The following is a 13,891-nucleotide window of genomic DNA, read 5'->3' on the forward strand; positions in this document are numbered from 1 at the left end:
AGTTCCCCAGGCTCTCTCCAGCCCTTTCCCAATCAGACAGGTTCACAACTTCCAAACACATCATTCAGAAGTTTTTAATAAACAACTTCATTATAAAAACTTTTTTTTTGAAAATGTAATTCTGTAAAACATTGAAAAATCTACTTTAACAAAGATACGCCCTGTGCATTTTCTAATGGCACTTATATTTTACAATTAAAAACCTTGTTTTATATAAAGCCAAAAATACTCCAAGAGGTTATTCACTGTGTTTACAAAGTGCTAGAAGGTTTTTTCTTGTATTTTTCTCTCTTTAAATAATCTGGCGTTACGAAAGAGTGGCCCCAAAGCCTTGATCACTGGGAGGGAGGGAGGCGAACGGGAAGTGTGTTTCAGGAGTTCTAGTGCCAAGCAGGCAGAGGTGGAGGGGGCAGCTACGGAAGTGAGCTTGCATCTGAAGAAACGGGGCTGGAATACTTCTTCCAAACCCCTCCACAGAGGCACTAGATTATCATGGTGAATCTTTCTCCTGTTAGAACCAGAACACCCCTTCCCTTGCCGCAGACCCTTCTCTCCAGTGGTGAAGGTCAGAGCCAATTCCTTCCACAGCAGGTTCAGAGCTCCAGGAGAGGCCAGGGTGGGGTCCCAGAGGAATCTGGACTTTTCTGGCCAACACCTGCCTAAGGCAAAGTTTCTTATTACATAAATATCCTTGTTAAAAAGCAAAATATTGATCCTGTACAATATAAACTGTCAAAAAAAAATCGTGCTTAAAAACAGCTCCTAGATAAGAGGGGAGGTAGAGGGAATGGGTAAAACAGCTACCAAAAAGAAAGGGGGGGCAGGGATTCAGACTACTAGGGGAAATTTAGGGCAGCGGAAGAATTTCAACTTAGGACAATATCTACGAGCAAAAAAGTAATCACACCTGCTTCCCGGATTTCCATTAAATGCCATTTGTAAAAAAGGTTGGGGGGTGGATCTCATTGGTGCTCCTTTTCCCACCTCTCCCCTTTTAAGATGTGCACAGAACCTTTGAGCTGACACAGCTGGGCAGGTCATCCCTGGCCCCCAGAAATGTACTCAGCCTGGACCAGCTATGTACAGGATGGGAGGTGCCTGCCCCGTTCAGGGCAACTCATTGCTGACAGAAGTTGGAGCAGGTGGTAGGGAAAGGGGACATCACCCCTTTTACCTGGTCCCTGTTTGGTCTCTGCCACATGCCATGGCTCCTGTCCTGGGCAGACACCCCTTAGGCTCTCATGGCCTCAGTAAAGGTACTGAAGTGGGTTTGGTACTAGTGCAGGATAAGGCTATTCTTATCCTTTGAACAACCAGGCCAATAAGGCTTTTTTTTTTTTCCCTCCTCCTTAAATTTGGGGAAGGGAAGTTTTGAGAAACGGCTGGGTGACTATGGTCCAAAAAAAGGTGAAGGCGGATGTTCCTCTGTACCAGCAAAGTTCACAGTGATAGAGAAATTCCTTGTGTGTGGTGAGGGCACTGAAGGAAAAGAGGGGCAGGATGGAAAGGGGGGATGGGGCAAGTCCCCAGTTACAAGGCTTTAAATAGTCGCTCTGCCTGTTCTAGGAGTTTCCCAGCATCACTAATGGGGCAGAGAATTCAAGGAAGGGACAGGAAAGGACAGGCAAGAAGAACGGACTCCTCTAAGCCTGAGACTTTCTATTCTGTGGCCAGAGGCCCACCTGCCTCTATGAACGAGGGGTGCAGGGAAGGTGGCCAGGAGCAGGTAAAGGGCTGCTGGGTCTAGTGATGAGGACCAGAGACGATAAGAAGAATGGCAGCACCGAGTCCTGCTTGGACCCTCACATGCCATTTCCTGTAATACGAGTCCCAGTAACATGCACAGCATGCAGGAGGTGGCTGCGTACCAAGGGGGACGCTTTTAAAAATAAACCTTAATTAGTCCCTGGGACTCACTGAAACTAATTTTTAGAAGCAAATCACCTAGTCTGATTCTAACCTTGCCAGACATTTTTATATCTGGTTTGTTTTTTGTTTTGTTTTTTTTTAAAGGTATCCCAAGCTACCCTGCCTAAATCAAAACGTGCTTATTCACACCACATTGCTTCCAATTAAGGGCCAGGGAGCTACATTTTAAGGTTTTCACCTCAAAGAGTACTGGCCTGGGCTGAAGCAGAAGCCTGGGTCTTGGACCTGCTCAGTTCCTGATGATAAAGCAAAGTGATTTCTAGAAGGGAGAGTAGGACTGGGAGGAGGCTGAGGCAGTTCCTTGGTAGTTCGTCCTGAAACCCTCGTGGAGAAGCCAGCATGAGGCACGGCTGAGAGGTGCCCAGAAACTACTGGCTGCACTTGTAGGAGTTAACAGTAAAGAGGTAGAAGTGTGTTTCTGAAACAGAGTGGAGGTGTCTCATGAGGGTCCCACATCAGTGGTTCCCGAGCTGCCTCCCTCCCGTGAGTGGGAAGAGCGAAGCCCATGCAGAACTGAGAAATGAAGCAGGGATGGGGTTCGGCTGGGCAAGGGCTGCACTGTCTGTGGCAGGGAGCCCCACAAACCAGATCATCTGTTGCAAGAAACCCTGCTAAGTATCGAGGCTAAATGGGGGGGGCACAAGCAGAAGGTGGAATTTCTTTGATGGAGAGCAGAGAGGCCTATGCACAGTGACCCCGAGTCCACGGTAACTGCAAAGGAGTGGAGGGGACACTGTGGAGAAAAGGTTAGTATGGGAGCCAATGACATACCCACAGGTTAGGACTCAACTATCTGCCCAGCCCTAACTTCCTGAAAACTCTTCTTCCAACAATTCCACAACTTCCTGGAAAAGGGATAAATAGGGGACAAAATCAGGCTTCACACCCTCTCCTTTGCTATCCACACCAGCTTAGAACCTGAGTCCCTCCTTCCGAGACTAATGATAACAGTTCATGATGTCTGGGGTAGGGGTCGGGGAGTGGGGGCAAAAGCAGCGGGCATGCCTTTCAGGTCTCCCCTCTCCAGTTCAAGGGGAGGGGGTGGGGTCATGATGTACTTGGAGAAAAACAGAACTGCAGACCTGTGAGAAAACGGCTCCAGTCTTCTTGCCTGTCTCGCGGACACTGCCGACGAAGGCAGGAACAGACACAGTCATGGAAGATGGCAGAGACTGAAGCAGTCCAAAGTCAGTTTATTTCCCCACAGGGGAAAAACGTGACCTCAAGTGAAGAGAAGTCAGCGAGACCCGACTCCGCCTTGTAAACAGGGCTCCAGTTAACACCAGGAACCAAATGGTTCCGGCTGGTGCCAACTGGAATGGACTGGTGGGAATGGACTCACGGCGTGTAAACAATGTTCACTGCAATCACTCTAAGGCTAACAGCTTGGCAAGGGAGGTGAATGGTGTGTCTGAGACGACTGTGTAAACGGTGCCGTTGCTGGACAACACTGACTGGAAGTGGAGGTGTCGGTACAGGAAGGATGGGGGCGGTGAGGGAAGAGGCCCTCTCTCCTGCCCACTGGCTGGAAACAGGCGATGGAGCCAAGTGACCCTTTCTCTGCAGCAGGGCCCGACCAACTGCTGTGGGGTCTGCAGGTTGGGACCAGGAGACGGGCTTCTTGGGCTATTTCTCTCGAGGTCATCCAAAGTGAAACCCTCTGTCTCCAAGAGACTGCCTCCTTCTCCGAAGAGAAGGAGCTTCTGACTTTTTGGAGGAGGAGAGGGCTGAGTGTGGCTCCCGATTCAGATCAAAAAAGTAAAAGTAAAAATACCTGAAGTTCTATGGTATGAGATCTTTTCATGGGGCTGGGGCTCAGGGCTCCTCTTGGAACTGATCCTGGAGCCTTGAACCCCCAAACCAAGTGCTCCATACAGATACTGGAATTTTTTCTTTTTGAACCCAGCTCTGAAAGCTCAGCTGCCTTCTTGGGGGAGGCAGACAGGGTGGGCACAGAGGCTCCCTGACGGAGCCCAAGTCTGGACCGAGGGCCTCCCTGGGGGCTACTGGAACGCCTGGTGGAAACGAGGCAGGGTGGTGGTGCTCAGGCCAGATGTGAAGACCGGAGGCAAGGAGTGCAGAGGTCCAAAGTTCAGCGGCCCCCCAGCTCCAGGGGAGTCTTGAGGCTGAGCTTGCAAACTGGTGAGCAAGGGCTGCGCCTCGGCCTGGGAGTAGCCCATGACCAGGCCTCCCGCGGGCCCCGGCGGGTTGCACGGGGGGAGGTTGAGGGGGAGAAAGCCCAGCAGGTGGGAGAAGTCCACGTTGGCGGCACAGAGGGCCTCAGAGAGGCTGGCGGGGCTCCTGGCGAGCAGTGCCTCATCTAGAAGGGCTGCCGCCGCCGCCGCCGGCTGAGGTGAGGCGGGCTGGGGCTCAGCGGACGGGAGAGAGAGGCTTCCAGGAAGCTCCGCCAGAAAACTATCCACCTCCACTTTGGGCAATTTGTCAGGCAAGTATGAGGTAGATCCAAGCTGGTATTTTGGAGGAAGCTGAGCTGGGGAAGAGATGGGTGAGGATTCCAGCGGGTAGCTCATACCCACGGGCAGCGTGCCGTGCACCAGGGAGTGGGGCACGCCCGGGCTGGGCATGGTGGGGATGTGGGCGCCATACATGCCCACAGGCAACACGCCAGGGAAGGCCTTGGCCCCCATCACGTCCCGAGAGGCCATGCACAGCACGGGGCTCAGCTCCTCCTTCACACTGACCGTGGAGCTGCAGCTGAGTAGGCCTAACATGTCCACTGGCTCTGTCTTGATTTTGAGCAGCTCCTGTGAGTGGCTCTTCTTGACATGACGCGTCAGGTGGTCCTTGCGGCCGAACCGCTGGGCACAGTACTGGCACAGGAAGTCCTTCCGGCCCGTGTGCACCACCAGGTGCCGCCGCACATCCTTGCGAGTGTAGAACCGCCGGTCACAGTGGTCACAGGGGTGCTTCTTCTCCTTGGCACCGCCTGCTACTCGGCGTGAGTGGGCCTTCAGGTGCTCCAGCAGGGCCTGGGTACTCTCAAAGGTCTGCAGGCACACCTTACAGCTGAGGTCACCGCTGCTGGCGGCATGCATAGCCAGGTGGCGCCGGTAACCTAGCTTTGTATTGTAATTCTTACCGCACTCAGAACAGTGAAGGGCCTCTTTGTTGGGGTCATGGGTCTGCAGGTGGTTCCGCAGATGGTCCTTGCGGTGAAACATCTTATCACAGTACATGCACTGGTGGGGTTTCTGGGCTGAGTGGGTGGCCATGTGCCTGGGGGTAGGGATGGGAGGATAGAGGAGAAAAAGAAGGGAGATCACAAGGGCTGGCCAGACAACCGAGACGTCCACTGATGGAACTAGATACTAAAATTATGGTTGAGCCATGTGATGGAATGCAATGGGGTCCCGTACCAGTGAGTACCTAAATTTTATAGCTGTCCTCGCCCACCTGCAAAATCTCATACATACTGCTAGTCTTTGCAGCACTGTTAGTAGTAGCAAAAAGTCAGGAACAATCTAAATGTCCATCAGTAGGGAACTGGTGAAATAAATTATGGTAAGTTCATAAAATGACTCAACTAAAACAAACAAACAAACAAAAAAACAAGGTAGCTTTATATGCCCTCAGGGAACAAACTCTTCGGATATATGAAGTGGTAAAAAGCAATGGGACAGGTGCGCCTGGGTGGCTCAGTGGTTAAAGCCTCTGCCTTCAGCTCAGGTCATGATCCCAGGGTCCTGGGATGGAGCCCCGCATCCGGTTTCCTGCTCAGCAGGGAGCCTGCTTCCCTTCCTCTCTCTCTGCCTGCCTCTCTGCCTACTTGTGATCTCTGTCTGTCAAACAAACAAATAAAATCTTAAAAAAAAAAAAAAAAAGGGCAATGGGACAGAACAGTGCATGCAGAATGGTACTATGCATAGGAAAAAAACGGAAAATAGACAAATGTTTGTTTGTACGCACTCAAAAATATTTCTGGAAGGATATACAAGAAATTAACAACACTGGCTGCCTATGCAGAGAAGAGATAAGAAGCTTATGCGTATGATGGAGAATTTTCATTGTACGCCTTTTGGTACTTTGTGGATTTGTTTTATGTGAATGTATTTTCTTTTCAAAAAATTATATTTAAAAAATTTTAAATGGCACAATAAAAAATAAAAAAGAAATATATCTAAACTTCCCGATCTAGAACAATCCCAAAATATAAGGGGCTAAGTCAAAAAACGAAGTTCGGTAGTGTGTGTAATACAATCCCTTGTGAAAATAAAAATGGAAGGAGTACATGTTTCAATGTTTCAGCAAGGATACACAAGAAACTGACCCCACTGGACACCTCTGGGGAGAAAAATGGTAGCTTTCAGCATGAGGACAATTCATTTTTCACTGAATGCCCATTTGTACCATTTAAAGTGTTTGCCACATAAACCACCAACACTTAAAAAAAGTGTTCCCATGGTATAGCACCTCAGTGCCCCCCTTGGTTTACCTGTTCCCATCTGGAGGGACAGCAGCTCAGAGTCCAGGAGTTACAGTCCAGAGCTCCACAGGACATTCAGAATCAACTCACCAAGACTTCAAGGGCCCACATTTACCAGGACCTGTGTGAACTGTCATTTACCTCGTTCTCCACAAGAGGCCAAAGCATAGGACAGCCCCACCCACCAGTCAGTAAGCAGCAGAGGCTGAATTTGAACACAGTCCTTCTTGCAACCTGAGTTCACTTAGGTATGCCACCGCTGCCTCCACTATAGCACCCAGTGATCCTTCCTACCTGGAAGGTATCAAACAGCCATTACACTCATGCTACATGTGAGTGCCCATGCTTGAGAGTTACTGTGAACCTCCTGGGACATACTGACATGATAATGTATGAGAAGGAGGTGATGGGTGATCCACAGTCCATTTCCTTCATTTTACAACTGAAGAAACTGAGGCCCTAAGAAGTTTAGTAACTCACCTAAGCTCACACAGTGACTACAGTTGGAGTCTGGGCTCCTGCCCCCCAGACCAGGACCTTTTCTGCAGCCTCCCATGGATACCCTGATGGTACTAAGAGGACAACCCAACTGGAGTCCACCTAAGACATAGGAACACCCAGAATCAAAGCATGATTCTGTCCTGAGGACAATCCTGGTCACCCACTACCCTGTTACTTGTTTTAGTTCCTTCCTATCAACTGTTTTCCAGACAAAGAACTAAGGTTTTCTGTGGTCATCTTGTTCATGAATTTACTTGTTTGCTGTCTGTCCCCACTATTAAGATAGTGAACTCGAGGGCCAGCACTCCCATCTGTCTGGCTCACTACTCGGTCCCTGGCACTGAATGCTGTGGCTGGCACACAGCAGGAGCTCAATAAATCATAGCTGGCTAGATGAACGGACGAAGGGGTGTGCATCAGGTAGTCTGCCTCATTTGGAAAGGGCATCTTCCTGTTCCTCTGGTGGAAAGGCAAGGATAAACTCTGAGCAGCACCCCATCCCTGCCAGGCTGCTCTGCTGTATCTGCTTTATACCAGCACTGTTACATTCCATGTCACTTTATATAGGGCTCTTGGGCTTACAAGTTTCAGATCAGCTGCTGACCCAGAGGACACCAGGGAGTCTAAGAACGAATCATGTGAGCAGCGGACTGGCTCAGAAGAGGCACCGTGGGACCAAAGAAACTGTGTGACCCTTGGTAAATTACTTCCCCACTCTGCACCTTCCCTTTAAAATTTACAGATTGGACCAGAGGGTCTCCTTTTCCTTCTAAAGTTCTAAGACTGAGTCATAATTTCTGGCTAAGATTCTCACCGCTAATTGACAAAGGTGGAGAAAGTAGTATTGCCAAAACTGTTCTATCTGGTTTGTTCGTGACTGGCTGGTATTTCCCCATCAGAGTCTAGTGTCTGCCTACAAATACCAGTATTAGCTGTTAGTGAGTGACTTCAAGTGGTTGACGTTCAGGGTACACTTATGGGCCAATTAACCTCTACTCTTCTGTCACAGATAACGCCTCATACTCAGTGGAGTCTTTCTGGCTTTGTCCTCTGGGAACCCCACAGAAGGAATAGGTACGGGAGTGTCACCTACCTATATAGCTTGTACTTGGAGGCAAAAGCCTTGCCACAGTGCAGCTGAGGGCAGCTATACGGTCTCTGCTCTGGATGGGGGAGGCTGTGAGGCCTCAGCTTCTCCCCATTCGTGAAGGGCGTCCCCGAGATTTCACATTGGCACTTCACTTGACTCTCCGCCTCCCGGCCCCGAGGCCTGGGAACTAGTTTCCAGCCCACTTCCTCCTCCTGCTTTGCATCTTGAATCCAGGGGGGGACGCTGGTGAAAAATGTGGTCATGGCAAGACTAATGGCGAAGGGCCATGTTATTCAGAAAGCCTCCCCATCAGCTCCACACGGGCTCTCTGCTCTGTCACAGCCTCCAACGCAGCCTTCAGAAAACAGTCTCTTCACCTGAAACATCAGAACACCCGGCGTTAGGGAGCCCAATACCATGAAAACATGGGCTCTGGAGGGAGACAGATCCCGTTCCAATCCCAGCCCCTCCACTTCAAAGCCGTGTGAATTTCAGCCACCTGAGCTATCTCCTCATTTACAAAATGGGCTTAATGATCTCCTAAATCATAAGAATAGTCTGAGGATTGAATCAAATAACGAAGAGAGGCATTCAGCAGAAGTCTGGGCACCCAGTAAGCGCTTAATAGTAACTATTATCAGTCGTACTATATAGGTGAATAGTAAGCAACATAATCTGAGGAAGGAAAAGCCCTAACCTCCAACTATTCTCTTTCAACTTCACTTTTATATCCTTTCCACTAAATTTAGAGATAGTAGCTCCTCCTCCTCTTTACCCTACCTCCCCCTCACCCACAACTTTCCACAATTCTCCTCCTCATGGAGGTGCTAAAGAGCAATAAAATGCCCAAAAGGCAACATGGAAGGAAGAAGGCTTTGCTTAGGAATTTACACCCTGGAAAGTCAGCTCCGGAGCCAGATGTGTTTCTCAGCGGAGCATCAATGAGAGGTTCTGCCGAAGAAGGGAACAGCAGACTCCACATTTCCCCTAAACCAGTACTGGTCCCAGCCTACCCACCACCACCTCTCTGGGTGTCCCAAGCCATACTTCTTTAGCAAAGCCTGTCCAAGACCCCAGGTGCTGAGTGCCACCCCCGCCCCACCTCCCCCACCACCCCGCTGGCAGACCCTCATAGCACACATGCATTTCTCCATTATGAGCAGGTAGCGTGCTTGCATTACAACTCCTCACCAAACTGATTCTTTGAAGGGTCAGATCACAGTTCTTTCATTTCCACACACTTAGCATCTAGAAAAGGACTCTCAACTTTCTTTTAGATGGGTGAATGAGTCACTGAATGCAAGTTGATGCAAGGCTAACTTATGCTCATAAAGTTCAGGTTTAAATTGGGGTCGCAGCCCTTCCAAAGTGGGGAGCCAATATCCTGAAGCCTGATCCTTTCTCTTGCTGAGGCAGGGGAAGGAGAAGTGTGTGGGAAGGGGGAAAACTGGAGCAAAGATGGCAGAGCTTTTTTCCTGACATGAACTCAAAGGAAGAGAGGATGGGAGTTACTGTACGGACTGTCAAAAGGGGGACAACAGACCCATATTCACTCACAAACTCATCACAGATTACAAAATGCAAAGCAACTTGCTACAACAGGGGGATTCCTTTTGAAGAGGTCATGCCAAAAATCTGATCATGAGGCTTTTCCATGTAAAGGGAGCAAAGGGGCTATCTGGGGATTGTCCATGAGAATCTGGGGAAGGCTCCAACCACACAAACAGCTGTGGGCCACAGAATGCTTGCTCAGCTCATTAGCACCTGCTGCTTACAGTGACCATTCATCCAACAGACTGGCCGTGAACGAGATGATGGGATCAGCGGGTTCATGCCCCAGAGAGCTTTGCTCATCATTAACATGAGCTACGTCCTGTTCAGGAACCATTCCTCTTGTTGAAGAAACACTGCAATGTAATATGATAAACACTTCCCCATCACGAGTGGAGATTTGCCTAGAAAGATCAGCACAAAGGTGGCTGCATTTTGCATGAGTCATGTGCTGGGGAGGGGTAGGCAGTACTAAAAACTAGTCCCACTTGAGCCTTCAAGTCATCATGGTGTATCTGCCTGCTTCACTATAAATCTCAAAGGCCTCTGACATCTGCCTTTCATGGTTTAAGTCCTTCCTTCTTCTCAAGGGTGGAATTACCTGTTTATAATACCAGTGATTACTATGCACCTTGGAATTGGGTATAAACATCTAGTTTGGAGGGAATTTCCCCTACCCTCAAAGTCAAATGCTGCTCCCCCTTCTTACCCAAAATCATGCACCTCAGCCCCTGGAAAGTTGGGAATGGCAGCCAGAAGGAAGCAATTCACATCACTTTGGCCAGTGTGAGAGGGGAGCCTAGCCCTGGAAATTCCACACAAACTCAGAAAGAGAACAGGACGTCCCCCACCTCCCACACGTCCACCTCTTCTGTTCTCCTGAACAAGCACAAACAAGACACAGCAGTTTAGTAAAATACGCTGCTTCTGAAAGCGTGAGTAATGGGCTTCTAGGAAAGAGGCCGGTGGTGGCTAAGGACAGCTCACAAGGTTGTACTGACAGAACCAAAGGAGGGAGGCAGCCATGTGCTTGCCTTGATCTGGGTTTAATGGGGCTATGACTTTAAAAGGAAATAGCCAACACCCTGATCCTATTCCCCCTACCCTTTTAAAAAGGCACAGTGGAAGTCCTTACCTATAGTCACCAACAGCCTACTGGATAACCAAAGCTGCCGCTGTTACCTTAGGAACCCTTTTGGGAATCTATTCTCTCTCCCTCTGTCTTTTGTCTGCAAACTCCTCTCCTCCAGGAAAGTTCCTGGGCCCCTCTCCTTCAGACTTCTTCCTCGGCAAAACTGAAATTATTCTGCTTCTTTCAAAGCTGCTCTTCTGGTCTCACACTCTAACCTTAACAACTGTAGAGAAGCTGACGGAACCTGTTCCCATAAAACAAACACAATCAATCCCTCCCAGTTACTGGTATAACTCAGTGTATTTTCATCCAAAGATTCCTTCTGGCGCCTGATCTGAAGAGGGAGGCAGCATGGAAAGAACCTTGGACTTGCTATCAGGAGAGCTGCCACTCACTAGCCGTGAAACCATGGGCAGGTTACTTTGTTTCTCTGAATCTCCGCTTCCTCAATTTCTAAACTGAAGATTTATTCTCCTTACCTATACTAGTGTCGCAGAGGATGAAGTGTCTGATCTAAAGTATGTGAGTACATGCAGTGCTGTCTCTGAGGTCTACACTGTGTCTGCCTCTTTTCCGCACAGGGCCCGAGTAGTACTTCTTTTTTTCCCCTTTTAATGTTACTTCTCAGGCCTCTGAGTGAGTTTCCTTCCCTTCACAGCATCTCCCCAGAATGCAGCCTTCCCCTTTTCCCTCACAGTCAACCCGCAGCACATCCCCTCTAACCAGCCCCCGCTGCGCTCCCCTCCTCCACCACCACATCCTGGGCCACAATTCTCTCACCTCAGGAATCTCTTCTATTACTAAGGCTCTGTACCCCAAACACAAATGCTTTCCGAAAACTCGAAGGCCTTCTCTGGAAGCTGAAAGGAGACAAACTGCTCCCTAGTCTGTCTGTCCTGCCGTGTGCCATGATGCCTGCTGCCCTCTGACGAAACGATAGTTTTTATGGTGTTACATCATCTCTATAGAAACTGCGTTCTTTCTCCATTATTAGCCTGTTTCCTCATCTGTAAAGCTAAAAATACTTACCTCACAGGCTTGCTGTGAGGATTATTTTAGTCAGGTATGCAAAGGGCACAGGGTAGTGCTTGGCGCACAGGGTAGTGCTTGGCGTGCTCTAAGTACCCAACAAAAGGCAGCTATTATCTTTGCCTTTGTATTGAGTTGCACGTTCCTATCCCACCTTCTGCTGCGGCAGGAAATTCTCACAACCCTCCCAAAACCGTGGAGCAGCCTCCCCCACCCGCGCAGCAAAAGAAGGGTTAACCTCTAAGTGTTCTTAACTAGAGAGACCCATAGAGGATTAACAGCTCCACTTCAGTGACTACCCTAAAATAGCTCTTATCCCTCCAGCCCAAGAGCTACTTGGGGATCTGAAGAACTCAATTCAACACCTGCCGAGGAGGAAACACACCCAGGAACACACCCTGGAACGTTCCTTAGGGTGGACAGAATCTTCCCTTAAGCAGAACCCAAAATAGCAACTGGGAAATTATAAATAGACTGAGAGGAAAAAAACCACACACACACAAAAACCAGGTCTTGACCTGAGCACCAGAAACAAATCCAAATGACACACTGACTGGCTGGAAAACAGTGAGAAGGAAAGGGAGGAATGGGAAGAGCCGCCCCTCTCACTCCCTCCCTCACACGCACTCCAAAGTGGTGGGAGAATTAAATTACAGGGAGGCCGGAGAGTCTCAATGACTTGCATCATTCCAAGAGACATCAAACAGGATTAACAGGGGTTGGATTTACTCTCGGGCTGCTAGTTCTTCTGTCACTATAGATGGGCCCTCTTTGCAGTCCCTTTGATTCACTCTTTCGTCCCTTCCCGCTGCCTCTCACTCCCGAGGAGGCCTTGAGCAAATGGCTGCAACTCACTATAGCCCCATTTTCATTACCAGGAAACCTGGCTGGACACCCCCAAGGGCTCCCCCCACAATGGAGTGGCCTCACCGTGAGGGGCAGAGTTAGAAATTCAAGGCCAATCTCTATCACAGTCCCAAACTAACAGGTGGAAAAACACACAAGCCAGAAGACAGGCTACTCTTGGAGGTGAAAGCACCAACAACTCCCCCACGCCAGTTGTCCCCTTATCTTCCACGTTACAGGTGCCTTTCCCCCACCAGCTGTGGCCAGAGCCTGGGACTGGATTTATAAGGAATAACCAGGCTCCTTGGGCAGCTTCTTAGACCACTCCACTGAGTGGGGGGAGAGGTTCAACTCCCCTGGAGCTGGGAGAGACAGGAGTGGATGCCTGCCAGAGAAGGGACAGAAATTCAGGGAGAAGTCTGGAGGAGGTTTCAGGGATGGGAAGGAAGGGAAAGTATGATCAAGAATCATTAGCAAGTTAACTTAGTCTCTAAGGGACCACCTCCCCCCACCCCAAAAGAGATGGGGGACTATAAGGGCTGGAGGATTCCAGGAGTTGAAAACAGAAGTGAATTCTCTGAATTTCCAAAGTCTCAAAAGGGTAATCAGATAGATATCTAAGGTTTGGGAGTATGGTCACTGAGGAGGGAATTATAGATGGAGCTTACTGGCGTTCTCCAGAACCGGGTATTTGACGGACGCCTCAAAATGGGTTGTGTGGTTCTGGAAAACGAAACAGAGAGTAAAAAGCGGAGTATTTGGAGCAGGAAAGGGGGTTATGTGGGTCCCGGTAGGCGTGTCCTAGGGGAGGGAGCAGGTGCAGCTTATCTGCGTCCCCCAGACCCGGGTCCCTCGTAAGGTCAGTAGCGCGTTATCTAGGTCTCCAGGGAACCTGGGGGTCAAGAGTAGGGGACCCTCAGGGCTGAGTCTCCGGGTCTCGGTAGGAAGGGGACCAATGGGGTTTCTTCCGGTCCCCCGACCCAGGTATCGGATCCGCGGAGAGATTTCGTCACCATGGGGCCTATCGGGGCCCGAACTGGCGTGAAGGGGGCCCCCGGTCGGGGGTGTGGGCGACCGCGCCGTGGGGCCCGAGATGAGAGGCGCCGCCGCTCCGGGTGCCGGGCGCGCGGGCACAGCGAGACGGCCTCCCGCCCCGCTCCCCGCCGTCCCCCGGGGCCCTCGCCGGCACTCACCGCGCTCGGGGCCCCGCGCTGCGGGCCGGGCCGCGCTCGGGCTCCGCCAGGCCCGTTCAGGCCCCGGTAGTGGCGGCGGTCGGGCCATTGTGCGGTGCATTGTGGGAGCCGCGCGAGCGGGCGCTCGGGCCGTGGAGGGGGCGGTGCCGCGGGCTCTCTATGGTCCCGCCCGCCTG

The 13,891-nt window shown here is 50.4% G+C and overlaps 1 protein-coding gene across 3 annotated transcripts; it reads right to left on the bottom strand.

Moving 5' to 3' along the window:
- Positions 1–60: 60 nt before the first annotated feature.
- PLAGL2 (PLAG1 like zinc finger 2) lies at positions 61–13,847 on the bottom strand. Of its 3 annotated transcripts, XM_045981527.1 has the most exons (4): positions 13,716–13,792; positions 13,191–13,245; positions 7,968–8,341; positions 61–5,166 (listed from the first exon to the last, which is right to left on the bottom strand). In XM_045981527.1, the coding sequence occupies exons 3-4, from the start codon at positions 8,225–8,227 to the stop codon at positions 3,933–3,935; spliced, it is 1,494 nt and encodes a 497-aa protein (XP_045837483.1). In that variant the 5' UTR covers positions 8,228–8,341; positions 13,191–13,245; positions 13,716–13,792; the 3' UTR covers positions 61–3,932. The 3 variants fall into 3 exon arrangements, with proteins under 3 accessions (XP_045837483.1, XP_045837484.1, XP_045837485.1); XM_045981528.1 differs by lacking the exon at positions 13,191–13,245 and having other exon boundaries at positions 13,716–13,847; XM_045981529.1 differs by lacking the exons at positions 13,191–13,245; positions 13,716–13,792 and adding an exon at positions 10,225–10,251.
- Positions 13,848–13,891: the final 44 nt, after the last annotated feature.

This window comes from Meles meles, chromosome 16 (assembly GCF_922984935.1).
Source record: "Meles meles chromosome 16, mMelMel3.1 paternal haplotype, whole genome shotgun sequence".
Classification (NCBI taxonomy): Eukaryota; Metazoa; Chordata; class Mammalia; order Carnivora; family Mustelidae; genus Meles; species Meles meles.